The following is a 24,930-nucleotide window of genomic DNA, read 5'->3' as shown; positions in this document are numbered from 1 at the left end:
AACTTTCAAAACATTTTAAACCCTTAACTCTATAATTTTTAGAAGAAGTTAATGACTTATGAACAAGGTATAATATTGAGAAGCTTAATTTTGACGGGACTTTAATTATAGATCTTTCACCTTCTCTAAATTTTTTGAATTGAAAAGTTTATTGTTGAGGAACAACCTCGATTTGATGGAAATATCATTATCATTTTTTGATCTCATGCCTCAACTCAGTACTATTGATTTGTCATGCACTAGCATAGATGATCTTACAAGCTCATTTTTTTAATGAATTAAAAGTCTTTCTTTTTCCTTTAAACTATACACAAAAAGTTATAAATGACCTTAAATTCAACTATGAGTCAATTATGTCCCTCAACTTTAAAGATTCTTTTCCTCATTATCTTACCGTTTTCTCACTGTTTTTGGGCCCCACATTATATTTTTTTTATAAAATATTTGAGGGGCAAAAATGACCCTTAACCTGATAAAAAATATTTAAAAAATAGTGAGATTTATTGATAACTAATAGACATTAAGTGTTTTTAATATTAAGGTAATGATAAAAGAAATCTTTAAAGTTGATGGACATAATTGAGTAATTGGCTCATAATTAAGTTTAGGATCATTGTGACTTTTTCTGTATAATTCAGGGACAAAAATAAGCCTTAACTCTTTCTAAATTTAGGAGAGCTCACAAAATTTTATAAAGGATTGTGAGCTTTTCGTTGGACTTTCTTCAAAGATTGGCTGACTGAAAAATCTTATGATGCTTGATCTTGATGGGACTCAAATTTCGCACCTGCCAAATGAGATTCAAGAATTTAACAATTTGAAAAGCTTGTCACTCTCTCTATGGATATCATCATGATAGGGATCATGACAAGTGGAGGTCATCTTCAAGCATTGAATGTTAAATACTTGAACATGCACTTGTAGATTTTTTTAGTGTGAGTGTCAAATACTCAAAGTGTGACATGTAAATTTTCCTAGTTTGAGTGTTAAATACTGGAACTTGTAAATTTTCCAACTACCTGGATTAATTTCATATATATGACATTTTTAAAATTGCTACAAATTGGTAGAGACGCTACAAATTAGCACATGACTATAAGTTATTCACGATTAAAGATCAAAGGATGGAATTACTGGCTACTGAAAATTGATTAAAATCAAACTCTATCTATCCCACAATTAGGCTTGCAAATATTGAAAATATGATATTGTCGTCTAAGGTCTCAAAACTACACATATTTAACTTATTGTTCATGATTAAGTTATTATGAATATGGACCTTTTTGCATTGTATTAGGCTTTAATAGTTAATACAAGATAAATGTAGGACTATTTGGATAGTTTGGGTTCTCTTTTCATTTTTTTAACATATGAAATGAGATTAATAATGGTCTCATGTTAATATTTAAGTTCAAAGACAAATTAGAGCACATTAGCATAGAACTAACTGAGTGAATCGCAAAAAACCTGATCAATGGATGCGCACAATTTTATCATTGCCTCGTTAAGTTGCAAACATGAATAACCAGACGTGAAAGTAAGAAATTTACGCACTGTAAAACATGTGGCATTGTCGGGGAAAAAAAAGGGCTTAGTTCAAACCAAGTTCATCTACCTAGATCCTAGGATAAGCCAAGTCCCTCAAATGAAAAGTAAAAAAATTACCCAAAATGATTTTTAGTAATCATTAAAACAAATATCAAGGATGATAATATTTTTTGAGATTTTATAGCGTACTATTTCTTGAAAGCACAACATAGCACACAAGTCTTGTACTTTTCACACAAGTACAGATAATTACGAGAAACAAGAAAACATTTGAATCAAACAAAACACTTGAACAAACAAGTCTTTCACTTTTGACACCAACATTGATTATTTTGAGACCACCAACATGAAGGAAATATTAAGTAGAAGCTGAAAATGCAGATTCAAATCGCTTGTGGATTTCGTCACTCTACTCCAAGTTGCTCCACCATTCATTCTCACCTTCAATGGTTCCTAGTTTAGAAGCATTGCTTGTGTTGAAAGGTAAGGATTTCAACTCAGGACACTTGTGTACATTTAGCTGCTCCAAAATATCACCACCTTCAATTTCGGAAGTATGCTTTGATTCCTTCCAGTGACATCTTTCACCATGATAAGAACCTCAATTTCTGAACAATTTTGAACAACTAATTTCTGTAGTTCATGAAAATCTTAAAATGCTACCTTGGAAAAGATACTTTTCAACTCTGGACAGTTGCTCAATGTCAAAGTATGCAGCATGGAAAAGCTTCCATGAGGTAAAGGACCCCTAAAAACCCACTCCAAATGCAGCAAATTATCCAGATATAATTGCTCCAAATTTGGCAAGAGACTCGCATTTTCAGGTAAGGTGTCATTAATAGCATTGCAAACCATATCTCCTGCGACAAAAGTTGAAATTTGACTGCACCTTTCTATAAGTGGACCACGGAGATATTCCAAGCTTGTTGTATTATTTACCAACTCCAATATATTTTTGTCACACCCCAAAAATTAGGTGTGACCGGCACGGGATATGGGCACAACACTCAAATCCCTTAAGCCGTGATCGGAGAAACTCTAAAATTAATACGTTAAACACACTAATAGAGTAGTTAAAAATTACTAGAATATTAAATTAGACATCTAATCTTAAAAGAAATGTAAGGATCCTACCTGTAGTTTACGTGGAGCATCTAAGGCCAGACACCAACGTAGGTATAAAGTTTAAATTTTTCATCAATTTAGGATTTGACAAAAATAATTCTTCAACTTCAATTCAACAATAACACTCCTCAGTGAATATCTCAAGTCACGAGTTCAACTATACCATCTGAGATCAAAATATCTTTTCCAGTGAATAACGTTCCAACAAAGAATAATAGAACATAAATAAAATAAAAAATTTGAAATAATTATGTAAATTAAATGGACAAAATTTTTGTAAAAATTTTATAAACTTCATAATAAAATGGCTCTATGAATTTTCAATAAAATCTCAAATCATTGAACTATCATAGAAATGATAACACTACTTGATTTCAAGAAAGCACATAAATGAGATAAATATTTATAAACAAATTATTAAATAAAAACCAATAGAATATGAAATCTTCAAACGATTGGATTCATAAATATAGGGACTTATCAGAACAATTAACAAATGTGGATACACAATCCACGAGGGTAACTAACCAAACATGGCTTATGCCACGAAAACAAATGTGGACACATAGTTCGCGAGGATAAGTAATCAAATGTGGCCAAAGCCACGAAACAAACGTGGACACACAGTCCACGAGGGTCATGTTAACCAAATGCGGCTTGAAGCCATGAAATAAACGTGAATACGATGCTCACAAATAACCATCCCTCCATTCCATGTGCGTTGGTCATCGCACGGGGCTAACACCTCCTATAAATACCCTGCTAGCTAGGTGTACCATGGCACGCTAAGGGCTAACAGAACTGCCGTTGAAAATGCTTAGAGGTCAAAATTATAATATAATATATATATACATAAATCTATACATATATATACTTGCACCATAAAATATTACAGTGTGTTAACTGGGACACTTTTTCTTACCTGGGAGCATGGGAAGATGAAGATCTTGACCTTTCAAAATATTTTGGGTCTTAAAAGAAAATAAGTCTATCTTAGGACTGTAGTTGAAATTCTTCCTTGCAGCAATTGTGTGAGTCTGTGTGTGAGTCTGTCTATCATTGCTCTTTCTTCCTCATTCCTTTATCTTTACCTTCCACTATGTTATTGGTTCTCACATTGTTGGTGCTTGACAGCCTGCTTTTTGTTTTTCCACTCCCTTAATTATGACCCTTTGCTTTTCGTTGCAGGTTGTCGGGTCCATCAAAAGAATTATGAAACCATAACAACAACAACAACAATAACAAGCCTTTATCCCACTAAGTGAGGTTGGTTACATGGATTGCAAGACGCCATTGTGCTCTATCATTTATCAAGCTTTTAGAAATATTATTAATTAAGAGATCGCGTTCAACAACTTCCAAGAGTGTTCTCTTAAGCCTTCCTCTACCTCTCTTAATCGAATTCAAAGTTATATGTTTCACTCTTCTCACTGGTGTCTCCCTTGGTCTTCTTTGTACATGCCCAAACCATCTCAACCGATTTTCTACCATTTTTTCCTCAATAGGTGCCACCCTCACTTTTTCACGTACGTGCTCATTTCGAATTTTATCTTTACGTGTATGTCCGCACATCCAACGTAACATTCTTATTTTTGCTACTTCAACTTTATACTCTTGCTGTCCCGTTAGAACCTAGCATTCACTACTATATAACATTGCCGGTCTGATAGCAGTGCAATAAAACTTTCCTTTAAGTTTATTAGGCACCTTACGGTCACAAATAACTCCTTTAACTTGACAAACCTTACAATATCTAATCCAGCAATGGGCTCGGCGGTAGCTCGATAGAGATTAGGCTATAGAGAAAGAAGAGTGAATACTTTTGAGTAAAGGATAATTAGGGTGTTAATTATGAGAAATTGATTTGTGTGAAGATACAAGTGATGAGGTTAGGGAGAGGTCATGAGGTTGGGCTCTTCCTAGATTCTGTGTTATGAAGTAAATAGGAGTACAAGTCTGAAGAAATAATTTTTTTCAAAAAAGACTGGTCAAAATGTTCTAGGTGTATTTGAATCAACAAGAGATAAAATTGAATGTGGATAAATTAATTTGTCAGAATAATTTTGACTATATTTTGTAATGATCTAAGTTAATTTAACCTAACTACAAGGTCTCTAATAAACATTTTAATATTATTATATTTGATGATGCTCTAATAAATTATAAAAATATTTTATCTTCTGATATGATTTGACTTTAATTTTTTTGCATTATATTTTTACTGTGATCTTATATTCCAAAAAAAAATACACCTAGAAGTATCACAATATATCTTGAAAACTTTCAACTTTTACACACTCGTCAAAACCATCAAATATTGAAGAGAAATTGTAAAAGAAAAAATTGATAAATAAACCTCTTTGAAATGGGCAAATGATAAAATAATATCAAGAAAAACATAGTTACTATGAATTCTCTATCTCCTTGTCTATCATTAATTTTTTAAAAAATTAAATTTACACTCCTCCACAAAATAATAGAGAACGTAGTCATTAAAATCTACACTAAAGTTGTTAAAAACCAAGGTAAAGTTATTGAAATAGGAAAGATAATTATTTTTGCATGACTAAATTGTAATTATGACCAAATGTGTTGTTAATTTGTAAAATTAAATCCGTATACAATAATATATGAAAAATGATTAAAAGTCAATGTTATAATACATTCACATACATAGATACAAACATATACCGGACCATGTGTATACATATGCGTGTGTATATAAGAGCTTGTAAATTGGGACACTTCTTTTTGGTAAGTAAAGAAAAAAAGTGATATTATGGTAATTGACATCTAAAACTTCATTACATGAAAATATCTTGAGCGCTTCAAAATATTCTGAGCCTTAATAGAAAATAAGTTTATTTTGAGGGTTCTAAGTGAACTTCTACCTAAAATATTGACATTGGTCTATCAACCGCTCCTCTTTCTTAGTACAAGACAAAAAAGGCTCTTCTTTACATGGTGGACATGTGTTGGCTCTTCTTCACATGGTGGACATGCGTTAGCTATTGGCTTCTTCCTCATTCGCTTATCTTCACCGTACATTATATTATTGGTGCTCATATTGTGGTGCTTTTTCCCACCCCCTTAATTATGACCCACTTCTTTCTGTTGCAGGTTGTTGGGTCCATCAAATGAATTATGAAACCACACCAAACGATAGGAAACCTGATTTAACCGTAGGCTTAGCTAATAGAGATTAGTCTAGAGAGAAAGAAGGGTGAATAATTTTAATTAATGGATAACTAGAGTGTTAATTATGAGAAATTGGTTTGTGTAAAGATACAACTCATACAAGTGATCAGGTAAGGCAGAGGTCATTCAGTTAGGCTCTTCTTGGAATCTGTGCTATGAAGTAAAAATAATAATATTAGGAGTAGAAATCTAAAAAAAAAATTTTTAAACAAAAGACTAGTCAATTGTATTAAAATTATAAATTCATTTTATTTGTGAGACTTTTTACATACATCAAAATATCATAATATTTTGATCATCACAACATATAGTTAATTATATTTAAAATTAATTTGATAAATTAATTTATCCACAATCATTTTTATCTCTTGTTAATTTAAATAAACCTAGAATTATCAAAATAGGTCTTGAAAACTTTCAACTTTTACAAACTCGTCAAAACCCTCAAATGCTCAAGAAAAATTATAAAAGAAAAAAATGATAAATAAATCTCCATGAAATGGGCAAATGATAAAATAATATCAAGAAATAAGATAATTATTATGAAGTCTCTAGCTACTTATCTATTTTTTTTTTTGTAAAATTAAATTTACTTCCCTAAAAAAAATCAAAAGCATTGTTTTTAAAATCTAAATTAAAGTTGTTAAGGATTAAGGTTGTTAAAATAAAAAAATATAGTTACTATTGCATGATTTAATATTTTAATTGTAGTTATGATAAATTGTGTTGTTAATATTTAAAATTAAATTAGTATATAATAACTGATGGAAATGCTTGGGAATCAAACACACACACACACACATTAATGGGCTTGTTGACTGGGAAACTTTTCCACTAGGACTGCCACTCCGTACATTGCAACTAACGCTTGGAGTATTAGGAGGCAGCGGCGGCGGCATAGGGCCGTCGGGCGCAGGCATGAACTCCGATGATAGCCATGGTGGGCTTAGACTCGTGGATGCTTATTCCACTCTTGCGTCTATTCCCTCCTCTTCTCATGCTTGTCTATGATTCAACTTTGGTGGGGTTGAATCTCTCTGATCTCTCTTTGCAGAATGAATATTCATGAGAGTCTGTCAATTAACTAGAGATATGATCATCTCTGTTAATTAACTAGTTTACTTTGTAAACTCTGGTGGGGAGGATCAGGATTCGGGAGGGAGGGGAGGAGGGTGAGAGGTAAAGAGAAGATTGAAGAAAGCAGGAGGAAGAGGGAAAGGGAGAGGGACGATGAATATATGGTCATTTTGGTAATTGAACATAACAATATAATTTACATTAAAGGATCTTGGGACTTGATATATATTTTAGCATTTCATGGACTTTCCTGTATTTTCTTTTTTTTATGAGACTTTACAATAATTCTCCCAAAAAAAGTTAATGATGGTAATAAATAAAATATGGTCAGTTCTTGGGAACTCATCTGAGGTGGCAAAGGATGGCACCAATACTGTTAGAAGAAGCTGACATGGCATCCAACTAAGCTCCAAGTCAAATTTATAGAAAGGGAAAAAAGAAAGAAAACACGGGAAAAAAACGCACAGCTGCAGAATCTACTTCGTCAGGCATCGCCTCTTCAAACCTGCTTTACCACTCTCGTCTTAGCCAACATTAAGGAGGAAAGTGATTCATCGGATTGTGGCTTGTGGGCTTCTAAGGCTCAAGGTCAAGGGAAACATCTTAAAGAAATAATAACTCTAGTTATCAAAGTAGCATTTGAGAGAAAATGATAAACCCCACTGCCTCCAGTGGCTATACGCAATGAACTTTCGAACTCAGCCCATCTCTGTGATTCTATTGATCACGTTTCTTTCTTTTCTTTCATCGCACACGACTCCGGAACAACGACATAGCTATGCGTTTTTTCCCCTGTTTTCTTTCTTTTTGCCAGGATTTTATTATTTTTTTTTTACCAACAGAGGATTTTATTAATTACCAGGTTTAACTTTTTAAATGGTAGAAACTTCAAGGAGTGAATGGGAACGAATCAAATTTCAAAGACTAAATTATAACTGAGATAAAATTACAAAGGCTGAATCATAATGAGTCAAATTTTAAAGATTAAATTATAATTAAATTAAAATTATAGAAACTAAATAAATAATTTTCCTCTCATTTTTTTATCAAGGCATCATGTTTCTGAATGTAGGCCCCGACTAATCTAGATGGGGACTCATAAGTTTTACCATCAAAGAGATTTTTAACTAAACTAATACAATTTTCTTATCAGTTGAAACAAATAGAGACGAACCAGAGTTTGGATTATCGGGGCAAAATCTGGGTTGCTGACCATAGGCATATGCATCACCTAAATCCCAAAAAATGAACAAGTAGTAAATGATTCAAATTCCTTTCCAGTTTATTTTGTTATGGGCACATCCAGATTAATTAAAAAAAAATGTATGAGGATATTTGATGCATATCTATCTAGTATGGGTATCTCACTACTAATTTTAAGTATAGGTACAACATTGAAAGAAAGTAAGGCATGTAGGTATCAGTAATGCGCAAATGTATATTCATCAATCCAATTTACTTGTTCACAATAGAAAAGGAAAAAACATTCAAGGGTATATCCTCGTCAGAAATATTTTATTTTTATTCACAGTGTTATTGGAATTAAAAAGGGAGAATTTTATTGTTAAAGAGGAATAGGTTGATGTTATTTCAGTTCGCTACTTGTTCGCGCAACCGGCAATCTCATTGCCTGCCCATCAGGATTCATACAGTTCCATATCCTATCTTTTGGAAAGGCGGGGTCATTTAAGAATTACTGAAAATATTTAACATCAAATAAATATCAGAGATTCTAAAATATCACAATAAAATCAGGAATTAATTTAAAAATAATTTTAAAAGATAAAAATACTTTACTTTAATACCCTTGCTTCTCCCTCCCCCTTTTTTTAAAATAAAAACTCTCCACCGTTGCTAGTGTCAGCCACCAAATTATCTTTGACTAATTGCCGGATAGTGTTAAAATATAATTTACATTTTTTCCTTCTCACAACTAAACTTTATTTAATTTTTAAACTTATTAATTAAGAAATAATTTTATATTAAATGCATATAAGTAATTGTTAATTAGTGAATGAAATTTTATTAAATGCATATAAATCCTTATTAATTAATGAATAAAAACTTATTTAAACAAACATATGATTGGAAAACTTAAAAATTTAGAAGACAATTAAATTTTGCCATACCCAGGCTCATGTCTTGATTACTATGACCTTTTGGTGGGCAATGTGTCTTAGGTTCGAACCTTCCCTAAACCATTAAAAGAACTTAATTGGTTGTCGGCGTTAGGGCTTTGATGATTGTTTAGCAAAAGGTCATCAACGACGGATGGGTTTTGGCTAACTGCTGTTCAGTGAGCGACAACAGTGCAGAATATTTTTTGAAAAAAGAAAAATAAGAATATTATAATATTTTTTATCTAAAATTATTTTTAAATTAATTCATTATGTATTTTTAATTTTTATTTATATTAAATATTCTTAACAGTTGGGAAAAAGAAAATTTGACGGGACTACACACAAGGTGGGATCCGCTATTCTAAAAGTCAGCTGATCGGATCACTTATTGGTTGGTGTTTTATTCTTTGACATCACATTGATGGGTACTTGACATTGACAATTGCTGTCTTACCAATTTCTCTCCGTTGCAAGTTTTCGGTTTCATCCAACTTGAGGAAATTGAACCTTTATTGATAAGCGATGCCCTCATTTCCTCTCTCATCTCTCTTCTTTCATAGTTTCAGTCTTCATATCAATCCTTGCTGTTGCGGGCCCTTTCTTATGGTGTGTTTGGATTAGTTTTTAATTGAGGTTGAAATGAGCTAACTGAGGTTGAGATATAAAAAAGCTAAAAAAATTAATTGGATAAGTAAAATATTCTAACCTCAGTTAAGGTTAGAATGAGTTTTTTTTCCAAAGCCACCAGACCTGGTTTCTGCATTAATGTTAGCATCAACATTGCTCGTATAGCTGCACTCATGTCTTGGTCTCTACTTTCTCCATCCTTCACATAGTTACACTCAGTCTCTCTCTCGCATAGACAAACATTGCACTCTCGATCTCTCTCTTGCTTAGTTCTCATGTTGTCAACTGTTGCCCAACTCGCTTGCCATTACCCCTCGCCCAACTCAAACTCTCCATTCTAACTTCCTTCTTCACCACTTGAATCACTTTAATGGTGATCGACGATGAGAGAAAGACAAAAATCAAAAGCCTTCTGTGCCATCTCTGCCTTCTTTCTCGTTTTTAACCGGCAACCATGACAATGTCAGAATCCTCCCATTCCTTCTCTATCCGAGCAACTGTAGGTGTTCGTGTAGTGTGTGTGTTCTCCGATCTGCTCTGTTTGCTCTTCCATGCGTTCTTTGATCTTTCTCCATGTAGTTGTGCATGTTCAGGACTCTGTTTGAAGTTGCGCATGCTCTTCCTTGTTATGCTCTGTTTTGCCACTCCATGTGTTCTCCAATCTTCCCTGCTCTTCTCAATCTTTGCCCGATCTTTGCACTTTCAATTTCTCTCTCATGGAGTCATGGTTGTTGCTCACAACATGATTCAGGCTCACCAAACCAGTCACCCTCACGACCTCACCCCTCGACCTCGACCTTCTTCTTCTTCTTTGAGTTCAAGTACTTTCTCTCACTCTCGCTTAGGATCATAAACTCATGGCTCACCAGTGGCAGTCACCCTCACCCCTTGACCTTCCCTTCTTCTTCTACCTAGCTTTCTCATCTTCCACGATGTGCGTTGCTGTCGTCCCTTCCCCTTTGCGTTGCTTCTCTCTCTTCATTATCTCCATTGCACTCTCGGTCTCTCTCTCACGAAGTCACGGTCTCTCTCTTCATTATCTCCATCTTCAACAAAATTTTTTAGTTTTTCATAATTAAATATTTTGATTTTTTATTAGATAATATTATATAATTAGAATTGATTTTTTATTATATATTTTTTAAAAAATTAAGATTTTTTAGTTATTAATTATAATTTTAAGTTTAATATTTTTTTACTTTTTAATTAGTAACAAAAAATAAATAAGAAAATTTAGGTTTTTTTTTTATCATTAAACATCTCAACTGACTTTTACCTTAAATCATTTAAACAAATTTCAATTTGTATAACTGACTTTTGAAAAAAAGATATCCAAACATAAATCACGTTACATTCATTGATTTTTTTTGTAACCTCAGTTTGCTAACCTCAGTTGAATCTTAACCTCAGTTGTAAATTTTTTAATTTAAACATACATTTAATTTCTCAATTTCTTTTTTGTACTTTCCTTTGTGTTGCTTGTATTTCCTCTCTGCAATTTATTTTGCTGGCTTTGTGATATTTCTTCGAGAAGAAAATTAAAAAAAAAAAAACAAAGAAAGAAAGAAAGATAATTACTCCGGCCCTCTGCTTTCATTTTGTCAGAGTTGGGCTCGTTTCTTGCCTTGTTGATGTTTTTTTCATGATTGATTTCGCAAGTTCATCATCTTTCAGATCAGTTCATAGTTGTCTGAGATTTGTGTGAAGCATCTGTTTCTTAAAGTTGTCCTGAACACCATAAAAGGATATAGTCTCATGCCTGATCTGTGTTGGAACACTGAGGAAAGCTTATTAATCGCTGGTGGTAGATCTTCAAATTGTTCAAAGATTCACATCTCGATTATTGTAAGGTACGGTTAAAATATATAATTACGCCATGTATGTTATCTGTCAGTGTTTAATTGATCTATTTACTCAGTTCAGTTTTTGTTTCAACTTTTATGTTTGTATTTTTATATATATTTAGTACTACTACTTGATCGTTCCAAGCTTTTACCAGGTGAAAGTTTCAGGATCAATGTTTAGTTTTAGCTTCTGTTCGTACCACTCCCCTCTATTTATATATAGTTACAATTTAATTTCCCTGCTTATGAGTCTGAACTAAATAATTAGCACTTATTTCACCAAAGCACTTAAATTATCTTTCAGTCGTTTTTCATTCCCCCCCACCCTCTGTGGACTGTGATGGACCAATAACCAATTCTTTCGAGTTATTCTGCATGATGATGAGGATAAGACATACACTATTCCAATTAACCAATAATTGGCATTATATAAATATATAAACTGTTATTTTAATATTTGTTAACGTCAAAATATCTCAGATAATGTGAATGCTTATATATTGTTTGATTTTTGATTTAGGAGTTGCTCCCCAAGATGTCGTCAAACCCAGATGATGAGTCCAAACAGCAGATTGGCGATCTAAAAGGTTATGGATCCGAACAGAAGAGTTCATTCGAGTCCGGAAAACGCAAAGCGGCTATTTTTGGTGACTCTGTGAGTATCTATTCGAAGATGGGATTTTTAAAAAAAATATATAATAGATTATTGTTGTTCATTTTGGTCGCAAAACATTTAGTATCCGATCCATATTTGTGGTTTTGATTCATGTTTAAATATATTCTTTTTCTAATAAATAAGTGTTGACAAGTGTTAATCTTAAAATTATACATTAAATAAAAATTAAGAATAGATTGTCCTTCGTTGTTTATCTCCTTAAAACCAAAGTCACCATGTGCCCTTGCATAATTACCTGCCTCCTTACTAACATGACTGACATGACTGTTTAAAGTTTACTCCAATAAAATGTTTTCACTTTGTGGTTTGGATTAGCCCATTCGAGTCATCCAAAGATAATTTCTTAAGATGGGCTTCTGCTTCAACTTGAGATGCATTAGTACTAATAATATTGATAGTATTTCATCAGGATCATTTCTAAAAAAATAATTCTATCTCAAATTTTTTTTAATTTTTATCACATTCTTCTTCCACGTCTCATCAATAATGATACTTGCCCCCATTTCGTATTATTACTTTTTTTGTGTACCAAAGTTTGAAGTCATTAATTTACACAGCATGTTCAACGACCCATTTTGTTGTTTTTTGAAGGCATAAAATATTAATTTTTCTATAATAAATTACAAGTTGATCTACACAAATATTTTCTAGAAGGGTACCTCATTGACAGACGAGTTCTCATGTACTAGAAAATAATTATCCCATTTTTCAATCTAGTTATTATTGTGATTATGTTACACCTACGATGGTTTTTTTTTTTTTTTAAATTTGTATACATAAATCTGACGAGCAGTTAGAGTATTGATGCCTTTGTGATTATTGTTGTTCATTTTGAAGGATGTGATAATTGTCATATTTATAATATATATTAATAAGTTTTATCTTACTTACCATAAAAAAAATATAATTTAATTTATTTTTATTTTAATTTTTTTCAATTCATTTCATTTTTTTTATAACCAAACAATACTTCAATATCCAATCCATATTTGTGGTTTTGGTGGGGTACGTACGTGGGGAATTTTCTTCTTTTACTTTTTTTTTTTTTGTTTTATGTGTGATTGTGTATATGCTAGCTTTTGAGGGTGTCATAAAAGGATTTTGTTCTACAAGTCATCTAATTTGGAAGCTTAGTTTCTTTCATTAATCTTTTCTTTTGTATTTTATCATGGAATTTTTTTTTATTTAAATTATATACTGGGCCAGCTTCTTCTTCTTGTCTTGATCTGCTGTTTTTTTAAAATTCCCCTACGGGCTTTGGCAAAAAAAAAAAAAAAATTCCCCCACGGGCGGCAGATAGTCTCCGGGAGGTCTGTTCTGAGACCACGAAAAGAGGTGTGCTTATCCAAGAGCAAGTTCTCGATAAGCCGCGGCCTCTTCTTACAGTTCATATGGTAGGTTAAGTGACAATTAAGTCCCCTTGTCTACCCAAAAAAAAAAAAAAAAGTAACTCCCCTTTAATCTTAAATAAGTCCATTAAAATTTCATTAAATATGAAGAAGTCTCAGTTTTTCCAATAGGTCGTGATTATATTACACCTACGATGGTTTTTTTTTTTTATTATTTGTAGTTAGAGTATTGATGCTGTTGTGATTATTGTTGTTCGTTTTAATCTAGCTAATATTTGTATAATGTGTTGCATCCTTTGATTGCGAAAAACTGATTGTGTTTAATGTTTTTTCATTCACAAGTTTTTTTTTTTTTTATTTTGGGGTAATAATTCACAAGTTCTTTTCTTTGTTCGGTGGTTGACTTCTATCTGTTATCATATATACTTTCTCTTAGTTTTAATATAGATGGCTTTTAACTATTTTATTATAATAAGTCATTTACATTAATAAAATTATTTAAAATTTCTTTTATTTCCATATTTACCTCTATTGAATATTATAATTTTGTCAAAAATATATTATTTTTCTAATAAATAAAACAAGGACATTTTTGAAAAAATAATTAATGTGTTTCATTTTCGTGCAAAATTGCTTTCATTTTGGATAACAAAACTCTTCGAGAAGGTGAATTACATGGAGGACCCGAAGGAGTGCACGCATGTCGTCTGTGCCAAAAAAAAAAAAAAACTTATTGTTAATATAATTTTTAGTTTTGAATTCATATGATAGGCGTCAATCTAATAAGAAGTGAGATTATTGTTGTTGTTCATTTATCTTAATGTCAAAATACCTGATGTCTTTTTCAATGCATTATTCTTTGGTTGCTAGATTGGGCCAGCGACGAAAAAGATGTCTGAGTCGGCCGAGGATCCCATTCCTGCAATGGGAGAAACTGTAAGTTTGATGAGGATATTTTCGGTCCCATTTCTTTAAAGCCATATATAGAATTAATTTATCCAATGAGAATTGAAATAAATAAATATCTTCACGACTTCACCAATCTAATACGATATGCGAACTTCTAAGAACGGCACTGTTTCTTCATTTTCAACAACATTATGATACTACAAATTTTGGAATGTCTAAATTTATATTTGAGGTGTCCATCTAATAAGAAGTTAGATTATTAGATTTTGTTTGTAACTGTGTCTGTTGGATTTTGAGGTTGAGGGGGTCAAAGGTGTTGTTGCTGTTGATATGTGATACTTTCTTGTTTAACAGCTTCCTGTGCAGGATCTGCTATGTCTGAGGAGGATAAGGGATTTTTTATGCCTCATCTTGAGCTACCCCAAGAAGCCTTACTATGATGATGAAAAGTTTCTAAAGGAATGGATGATCGAAGTTTCATTGTTAAGAGCCCAATATTGTTCGCAGGAAGCGCTCCAACGTCTTGTGTCTGAAAGTCCACTGAAAGATGTGAAAGGGATAATACCAGAGGACATAACAGAACAGATTAAAAATGGGGGTAGCATCATCTTCAACAAAAGCAACTCAAAGGAGCTTGCTAGTGCTACCAGCAAAGACCCACCACCCAATCATGTGCCTCAACCCATTCTTGACTTAGCTACTCGTCTTGCTGTTCACCAACTGGCTCAGATTTTTTCTCCAGAAAGCCGTGGTAACTCATTTTATTGGATGGGAGCTCATGTTGTATGCTTGTCAACGAGAAACGATGCAGAAAAACAAGCTGTCGTGGAAGGCATCAAAGCAAATTTACGGAGCGGTGCGACATTTGAGAGCCACCAAATTGTTCATCTTAGTCAGATGGATAAAATTGATGATGCTTCAATGAGGGGGTATCTATCGACTACTAGTAGAAGAAGCAGAAAGTTGGTGCTTCTAGTGGACGGAGATGGTGACAAAAGAGTAGACCTTCGAAAGGTTCTTAATACTCTTTTAAATAGAAGATATTTTAAAAATGCTGCTGTAATTATAACAACAGGATCATCGGCACTCCAAAATGATGAATTGAATTACAAGGCGGATCTTATAAGAATCAGGACAGAGGATCATGTTCTGCCTTGGGAAGTCTTCTGCAAGAATGTAGGCAGAGAGCTTGTATACTCATCAGGTGCCATCCAGAGGGTTGCAGTGCAGATCGTTGAGGAGTGTGGTGGCCATCTTCATGACATTGTCTATGTAGCAGAGTTGTTGAAAGATGTGGAAGATGTTCAAATCTGGAACCAGACGTTGCAAAAGTTACGGAATTCGATCCTACCATCCTACAGCCGGACTGAATTTAAACGTGTGAGTGATGCCTCCCATCAAATTTATATAATATCTGGGGCATTTTTCACATATTTTTTAAAAAAGTTATCACATTGTTTTATTTATGAAAGAACATAACACCTTTAATTATACTCTTATGAATTAAAAGAAAACAATGAATTACCTTGTCATTTGTACAAATTTTTTCTTAAGTTAAAGAATAAAATTTTAAAATATTTAATTTTTTAATTTGACACCTTATAATTAAGACTATTTTTATATTTGTAAAATATTATATAAATAAAACCAAAGCAATAATAGTAGATGTATTTATCAACATCATCTCCGCGGATATTATTCTTGGAAAAAAAAAAATTCACTTCACACTATGCTTATAATCTTCAAACTATGAGCTAAGATGAGTTCTTAATTAAGATTCTTTTTCAATCAAGTTAAATTTTATGTTTTTTTATTTAGAATTTGCCTTATAAGCAGATCTTGTGATTAACATCTTTATTTTTAAAAAATAAAATTAGCTTATTTTGATTTGATATTGAAAGAATTACTTAATTTATCTCCTAACCAGAAAGTTACTTAATTAAACTTTGAACACAATGTGTATTTTCTTTAAAAAAGGACTATGACAGACATGTTCCACCTCTCTAGATTCTTGAATGTGTGTATGTATGTGTGTGTGTGTGTATATATATATATATGAAAGTAAGAACTTATTTGTTTGAGATTAAAACATAAGTTATTTTTAAATAATTTAAAGATTTTATAAAAAAAGTATTTATTTTAAGGAGATTTTATAAAAAAAAAAAATTATTTTGTGCTTAGTTACAATAATAAAAAAGTGATTATTGGTTAGTTATTTTTAAATTGATGTTTTCCTTTATTTTTGTTTTATAAAAACAATTTATTATTCTATTATTTTAAAGTTGTATGAAATCTTTGCATATTCTGTCTCTTTAAAACTCTTTTTTAATCTAACTCATTAGATTATTTTCATAAGCAACTCAAAGCAGTTTCTTACAATAATGGGTTAAAGGGCAAAAATGTTTTGAAACTTTTTTTGCAGAGCGCATGGCATTTTAAACTCTTTTTTGAGCATTTTTGCTCCACTATTAAAAATTACAAACATTGACTGTTAACTGAAGTTTGACTAAGGGTTAAATGATATATTTGCCTTGTAACTTTTTTTCAGAGGCACTGAATATTTTAAACTTTTGTTCGGAGCTTATTTTCTCTAGAAGTTTCAAAAATAAAGCAATTTTGCCCTGCCGTTAATATATACTGTTACTTTGACTTTTAAAAAAAATTAGAAGAGTCCACCTAAATAGCAAGAACACCTCCATTAACATCAACAACAGCAAGAATAACTCCATGAACAACAAGAGGAGGAGGAGGTTCACAAATCTCAAACATCATTTTTCCTAACTTTGCAATTGAACTCCAATCCATGGTAGAGCATAAGCTTGTTGTTGGAAGAGGAGGAGGAGGAGGAAGAAGAGGACGATGAAGAAGAAGGGAGGGCAAAATTGTTTTATTTTTAAAAGTTCAGGGAAAATAAGCTCCAAACAAAAGTTTAGGGTATTCAGTGCCCTTGGAAAAGAAGTTCCATGACAAATATGTCATTTAACCTTTAGTCAAACTTAAGTTAATGGTCAATATTTCTAATTTTTGATGATGGGGCAAAATGCTTTCTTTTTAAAAATTTTAGGACAAAAAATGCTCCATAAAAAGTTTATGGTGCCAGGCGTCTTTGGAAAAAAGTTTTAGAGTATTTTTGCCCTTTAATCCTAAAAAAAAAATTTGCTTTTTGTTGATTCTGATTGTTTTCAAATGTTTAAATAAACATAAAAATATACCTTACAAAATGAAACTTTTTTTTAAATATTAAGTGATTTTTTTTATAAAATTAAGTTAAAACAAACGGGTCCTAGGCTGAAATGTAGAATTGGAGAGCCATATTATTAAAGATAAAACGACATATGTGAATCAATTATTGTGGTTGTGGGGAGAATAAACTTGAGATTGTGTGTGTATTAGATTTTCGGGTTGTCGTAAAAGGTTTCTATCCTAGAAGTCCTCTAATTAATTTGAAACCTTTATCTACTTGATTTTTAACTGAATTCTTTTGTATTTTCTGATATAATTTTCACTCTTATATTAGGCGTCAATCTAATAAGAGGTTAGATTCTCGTTGTTGTTTTGTTTATATATCTAATATTTTCTTGTTGTGGTTGTCATCTATGGTGACGGGATAATTTTTTTTAAAATGATAGGTGTCAATCTCTGTAGTAGTTAAAAGTTTTCGTTATTGATACCTTGCTAAAAGTATCTTTTTTTTAATGTTTGAAAGTTTGTGCCCGGAAATCGTGTGCAAGATCTGCCAAGTCTGGTGAGGATAAGGGATTTAGTTCACCTCATCTTGAGTTACAACATGAAGCTTGGCCATGAAAATCTTATGGTGGAATGGATCAATGGAGTTTCAGACTCAAGAGCCCAACAGGGTTCACAGGAAAGGCTTCGTCATTGTCAGTCTGAAAGTCCACTGAGACATGTGAAAGGGATTATCCCAGAGGACATAATAGAACAAATAATCAATGGGGGTAGCATCATCTTCAAACATGCGCCATCACCCATCCTTGGCTTATCTTATCGTCTTGCTGTTGCCCAACTGGTTCAATTTTTATCAGTTTTGTATCACCGATTTTATAGTACGCCTGTTGTGTGGTTCTCAACGAGAAATGATTTAGAAAAACAAACTGTTGTGGAAGACATCAAAGCAAATTTCCAAATTGGGAAGACATTTGAGACTCTCCAAACCATTTATCTCGATCGGCTTGATGAAGAGTTTCTTTTTTTTGATGTTTCAATGTGGACGACGGAGACTGATCGTGCAAGGCGTTGGAGAGAATATTACGAGTTTGAAGTTTTAGAGCTTCCAGGGCAATATAAAAGACACCGAAATTTGATTCTTCTAGTAGATGGGGATGGTGACAAAAGAGTAGACCTCCAAAGGGTGCATATTCCTCCGGATATAAGAGATTCTACAAATGCTTTTATAATCATAACAACAGGATCATCCATACTCCAAAATGCTGAATTGGCTTACGAGGTGGGTGTTAGAATCAAGACAGAGGATCATGTTCTGCCTTGGGTAAGTCTTTTGCAAGAATGTAGGCAGAGAGCTTGTATACTCATCAGGTGACATCCAGAGGGTTGCAGCGCAGATCGTTGAGGAGTGTGGTGGCCATCTTCATGACATTGTCTATGTAGCAGAGTTGTTGAAAGATGTGGAAGACGTTCAAATCTGGAACCAAGCATTGCGAAAGCTACATAATTGGATCCCATCCTGCGAAGGGATTGAACTTGAACATGTGAGTGATGTCTCCCCTCTTATTTACATAATATTTGAGACATTTTTCACATATTTTTTGAAAACGTTATTACATATTGCTTTATTTCTTATAAAACATAACAACTCTAATTATACTCTTATGAATTAAACGAAAAGAAAACTTTGAATTACCTTATCATTTGTACAAATATTTTCTTAAGTTAAAGAATAAAATTTTTAAAAAAATATTTTTGGAAAATATTATATAAATAAGTCCCAAGCAATAATAGTGAATGTATTTATCAACATCATCTCCACGGATATTATTCTTGGGATAAAAATTCACCTCACACTACGCTTATGACCTTCAAACTATGAGTTAAGATGAGTTTTTATTTAAAATTTTTTTTCAGTCAAATTAAATTTTATATATTTTTATTTGGGATGTTCCCTATAAGTAGCTCTTATGATTAACATCTTTATTTTTAAAAAATAAAATTAACTTATTTTGATTTGATAGTGAAAGAATTACTTAATTTTTGTCCTAACTAGAAAGTTAATTAAACTTTGAACAAAATGTGTATTTTCTTTAAAAGAGGACTATGACAGACATGATCAAGCTTATATACGTTGTAAGGCGATGGGATTTTTTTCATTTATGTAATAATAGGTGTCAATCTCAACAGTAGTTAAAAGTTTTCGTTATTGATATCTTCTACAATTCTGGCAAAAAAAAAAAAAAAAAAGATATCTTCTAAAAAGTATCTTTCATTAATGCTTGAAAGCTTGTGCTTGGAAATCGTGTGCAGGATCTGCCAAGCCTGGTGCGGATGAGGGATTTAGTTCTCTTAATCTTGAGTTGCCCCATGAAGCTTGGCTATGAACATTATATGTGGCGTTGGATCCAACGAGTTTCAAACTCAAGAGCCCAACAGGGTAACCTAGAAAGGCTCCGTCATTGTCTGTCTGAAAGGCCACTGAGACATGTGAAAGGGATTATACCAGAGGACATAACAGAACAAATAATGAATGGGGGTAGCATAATCTCCGAACATGTGCCACCACCCATCCTTGACTTATCTTATCGTCTTGCTGTTGACCAACTGGTTCAATCTTTACTAGATTCTTGTGACCACTTTCAGTGGAGAATGCCTGTTGTGTGGTTCCTAACGAGAAATGATTTAGAAAAACGAACTGTTGTGGAAGACATCAAAGCAAATTTCCAACTTGGGGAGACATTTGAGATTCTCCAAATCATTAATCTCGATTGGATCAATGAAAAGTTTCGATATTTTGAATATCCAAAGTGGACGGATGCGACTGCTCTTGTACAGCGTCGAAGAGATGGTTGGGATTTTGAAGTTCTAAAGCTTCCAGGGAAAGATAAAAGTCACAGAAAGTTTATGCTTCTAGTGGACGGGGATGGTGACGAAAGAGTAGATTTCCAAAAGGTGGATATTCCTTCGGATATAAGATATTCTAAAGATGCTGTTGTAATTATAACAACAGGATCATCCACACTCCAAAATGATAAATTGGCTTACAAGATGGATGCTATAATCAGGATAGAGGATCATGTTTTGCCTTGGGAAGTCTTCTGCAAGAATGTTGGCAAAGAGCTTGTATACTCATCAAGTGCCATCCAGAGAGTAGCAGTACAGATCGTTGAGGAGTGTGGTGGCCATCTTCTTGCCATTGTCTTCGCGGCAAAGTCGCTGAAACATGTGGAAGATGTTCAAATCTGGGAGCAAACTCTGCAAAAGTTACGGTATCGTAGCCCATCATACAAACTGATTGCATTTAAACATGTGAGTGAAGTATTAGTAAATGCATTCATCAACATCATATGGGAGGATGAAAGAGAAAAGCCTCGCCTTAACCAATGTTTAAATGCCTTCAAATTAAAAGCTAAGATGAGTAAAGGTGAATTGTTTGGCCGCTGGTTCTTTGAACAATTAATTGACAATGAAAAAGAGGCAGAGCATACCTTGAGGGAGCTTGTGGAGACTGCGATTTTACAAGAAATTGAAGATATTTTCGGACAATATATCCTATTGCCAGAAGAATTGAAAATTATTTTAGATGCGATGTCAGAGAAAGAATCACATGATAACTTGACAAGAGAACCATCGGGATTGACAGAGCCCCAAAAAATTTGGAATTCACAAAAAGCCGCCTCACAGTTTCTAAAAACTTTTCCTATTAGAAGCCTAAACTTATCCTACAGTGGCATACAAAGCTTACCTGGTTTTTTTCTTGAGTTGGATCAACTTCAAACATTGTCTTTGACAGGGTGTAAGCAATTCAATCAACTGCTCCCAGAAATTAATCAATTTCATCATATTAAGCAGCTTGATCTTGATGGGACTTCAATTATGGATCTTCCACATTCTCTAAATTGTCCTGGCTTGAGAAGATTATCGTTGGGAAACAACCTCAATTTGATGAAAATACCACTCAAATTTTTTGACCGCATGCCTCAACTCCAAACTCTCGACTTGTCCCTTACTAGCATACATGATCTTCCAGGATCATTTTATAATTTACAAGAACTTGAACACTTTTATTTGAGAGATTGTGAGCTTTTCCGAGAACTTTCTCCAAGTATTGGTCAACTTACAAATCTGATCGAGCTTGACCTTCATGGCACTCAAATTACACATTTGCCAGATGCCATTCGAAAGTTGATCAAGTTAAATACATTATCTCTCTCTTTTCTTGGATTTATTCATGGTAGTGGTCATGAGAATCAATCCATGCCATCCTCCAACTTTGCAACAAATCTCATCGAGCTTGATCTTGGCACTCAAATTACACTTTTGCCAGATGACATCGAAAAGTTGACCAAGTTAAATACATTATCTCTCTCTCGTCTTGGATTTCCTCATGGTAGTGGTCGTGAGAATCAATCCATGCCATCCCCCAACATTGCAATGATACCTTCTGATGCTCTATTGGGACTAAAAAATTTAGTGGAATTGTGCATTGATGTTAACTCAGATAATGAGTGGTGGCTCAAGAATGTTCAACGTGTCCTTACAGAAATTAATACATTAAGAGAGTTGAGAAAATTGGACATGTATATCCCAAGAGTAGTGGGAGTTAAATATCTTGAGCCTGTCTTACAAAAGCTTTCTTCTAATTTTAGATTCATTGTGGGCCATCATATGCCGAGAATAATATCACGGGTATTACCTGCTGTTGAAGAAAAGTTTGTAGCAAGTAATGGCAGCTTAAGATTTGTGAATGGTGAGGATTTTCCTAATGAAGTAATGCTCATTCTTTCTAAAGCATGGGCATTTTTTTTGGACCGCCACATGACCATCAAGAATCTATCCCAATTCAGGTGGAGCAATCTGAACCAGCTACGATTATGCATTTTGGCAGAGTGTAATAAATTGCAGAGCATTGTAGATGGAGATGAAGACTTAGAGTCCTCCTTTGGTGAGCTGCAATTCTTGACTATATTCTACATGAAAAGTCTAACAAGCATCATTAATAGGGAAACTCTTGGCAATTGCACTTTTTGTAAGCTAAAGTTCTTAGCATTGCACACTTGTACTGAGTTAACGACCATCTTCACCAAAGACGTGCTTTATAATTTTTCTCACTTGGAGGAGCTTATAGTTGAAGATTGTCCCAAAGTAAGGAGCATCATCACTTGCCAATCCTCAGGGGAGACAACAACATCTATCTTCCTGCCAAGATTGAGAAAGTTATCACTTCTCTTTGTACCTGAACTAGTTAGCATTTCAAGTGGGGTGAGTTTTGGGAGAAACTTAGAGAGGATAGGATTTTATTACTGTCCAAAACTCAAAAGCCTTTCCTCTAAGGAATTGTTTAGCCAAAAGTTGAAACATATCGTGGGAGAATCTGAATGGTGGGGTGCACTCAATTGGAGTGAGTGGGGACAACAAGAACCGCCTGATAAATTCAGTCACATCTTTTTCGCAATTGATGAGGACCTTGATATCTTGACTCAATTAACTACATATGAGGTGGAGGCTGTTGGGAGGACGAGACAGTGATTCAGGTGACTTTCTATTATCTTTGTTGGTATTATAAAATTTCCTTTATTTTATCAATATTAATAAGTTGTACAAGATTTTGTTTTTAAACTCGCTGCTACATCAACTAGTAGTAGCTTGTTAGAAGGAATATAATTTTTATTCAAAAATATATTTTGATTATAAAAAAGCCATTAAAAGATTATATCTTTGAAGATGAAAATATAAGATGAAGGGAGAGCTTCAACTTGCCATTTGAACCGTTGCATCTAGAGAAATTTTATAGGGAGAATTTTAGAGATTTACCATATATTGCATAATTATATCTTTTTTGATTGGATTAGAAGTTTCATATATAGCTAAAATGATATGAAGTATGGGGGATTCCATTAAAAGTTTGTATCTATTTTGATTTTATATTTTTTACTGAATATTTTGATTCTGTTAAAAGTTTTATATATAACTTGAAGGATTTTTCCTGTGTGTCATATATAACAAACTCTTATATTATTATTTTTTTTTCCCTTTAGAATTGGAACTGGAGGACTGATCTTCCCGGAGTCTAGAGATTTGAAGTTTGAGTTTGGATGCCCTCATTTATAAGGCTGAAGCCAAGCAAGGAAAAATGGTTTCGTTTACTCAGATTTATCACAAGATCTGCAGCATTGTTGTTGTTTGCTTTAAACTAGTTGCTTTGATTATTGGGTTTTGATACTGATTTATTGTGTGTATCTTGAAAGCATGAACCATTATACTACTTTCTATGTGGGATTGGATATACATGTGCATGATTGGGTTGCCCTTTATTTCATCACGAAGAAAACAATATTGTGTTCTGCTTCAACAGACGGAAATCAAGTTTATAATGAACCATTATACTATTTATGCGATTTTCATACTTTATAGGTAAACTGACCTTCATGCTATAAAAAATAGAATTATTTATCATAATATTACACTTTCAATAATGTTTACCTAGATATTATACATTAAAATTCAGTTTGATTGACAGTGAGTTTCAAATTTTTTTTTGTCAGAAACGTGTATAGAACTTGGCTTCTATTAAGTCAAATTTTATTTAATTTAAAAAAATAAATATCTATCTCATTATCTCACTCTTTAGCCATTTTTTTTGTTAGATGTATAATTTTGTTTCTGTCAAGCCAAGTTTTATTTAATTTTTTAAAAAATTAAATATATATTATCTTTTCTTTCTTCAATTGAGTCTGAGCAAAATTTAAATCATACAATTTTTATTTCAACATCATTAACTTCATTAAAGATTAAATAATTAATTGAAGTTTCTAGTCAATTGAAATTGAAATGTTAATGTTTAATATAATATTAGATGTTTGGATTAATCAAGTAAGTCACCATGAATTTCTAAAATCAACAAATGAGATGTTCTAAGTGATACTGAGTCATCTAGAGTTGGTAAACGGGCGGCCTAGCCCATCCTAAGTTACTCTATTTTACCATAAAATTGAAGCCCGGCTCGTAAGTCCGGATAAGAATAAAATAAAATAAAATAAAATTAATATTAAAATTTATTTAGAATATTTTAAAATTTAACATATATCAAACCAAAGTCTCACATAATTTAAAAAATGAATAAAAAATTTAAAAGTCTAAATAAGATGAAGACAACATCATCATCAATTCTAATCAAGATCTCCCTCGTTATCATCCATAAATAAAATATTAAAACCCTCAGATGTAAGTCTACTTGTGAAAGATGGAGGTGGAGGCTCAATATTAATTAT

At 32.8% G+C, this 24,930-nt stretch overlaps 2 protein-coding genes across 2 annotated transcripts; both read left to right on the top strand.

The window, feature by feature from the left end:
* Positions 1–11,139: 11,139 nt before the first annotated feature.
* On the top strand, positions 11,140–19,031 carry LOC129295047 (uncharacterized). Its single transcript, XM_054933526.1, has 5 exons — positions 11,140–11,545; positions 12,060–12,194; positions 14,435–14,500; positions 14,828–15,853; positions 18,180–19,031. The coding sequence occupies exons 2-5, from the start codon at positions 12,075–12,077 to the stop codon at positions 19,029–19,031; spliced, it is 2,064 nt and encodes a 687-aa protein (XP_054789501.1). The 5' UTR covers positions 11,140–11,545; positions 12,060–12,074.
* On the top strand, positions 19,030–24,078 carry LOC129295045 (uncharacterized). The gene is made up of 3 exons (XM_054933525.1): positions 19,030–19,200; positions 19,970–23,193; positions 23,698–24,078. The coding sequence occupies exon 2, from the start codon at positions 19,991–19,993 to the stop codon at positions 23,186–23,188; it is 3,198 nt and encodes a 1,065-aa protein (XP_054789500.1). The 5' UTR covers positions 19,030–19,200; positions 19,970–19,990; the 3' UTR covers positions 23,189–23,193; positions 23,698–24,078.
* Positions 24,079–24,930: the final 852 nt, after the last annotated feature.

The sequence above is a fragment of the Prosopis cineraria genome, unplaced genomic scaffold, assembly GCF_029017545.1.
Source record: "Prosopis cineraria cultivar Desert tree isolate PC_DT_omini unplaced genomic scaffold, ASM2901754v1 PC39, whole genome shotgun sequence".
Lineage (NCBI taxonomy): Eukaryota > Viridiplantae > Streptophyta > Magnoliopsida > Fabales > Fabaceae > Prosopis > Prosopis cineraria.
The sequence above is the reverse complement of the archived record's forward strand: the minus strand, read 5'-3'. Positions and strand labels throughout refer to the sequence as shown.

Coding starts and splice junctions, on each gene's coding strand:
- LOC129295047 (XM_054933526.1), top strand. CDS start 12,075: ATGTCGTCAAACCCAGATGATGAGTCCAAACAGCAGATTGGCGATCTA. Junction 12,195..14,434: donor CGGCTATTTTTGGTGACTCT/GTGAGTATCTAT, acceptor TTTGGTTGCTAG/ATTGGGCCAGCGACGAAAAA. Junction 15,854..18,179: donor GCCGGACTGAATTTAAACGT/GTGAGTGATGCC, acceptor AATGTTTGAAAG/TTTGTGCCCGGAAATCGTGT.
- LOC129295045 (XM_054933525.1), top strand. CDS start 19,991: ATGAGGGATTTAGTTCTCTTAATCTTGAGTTGCCCCATGAAGCTTGGC.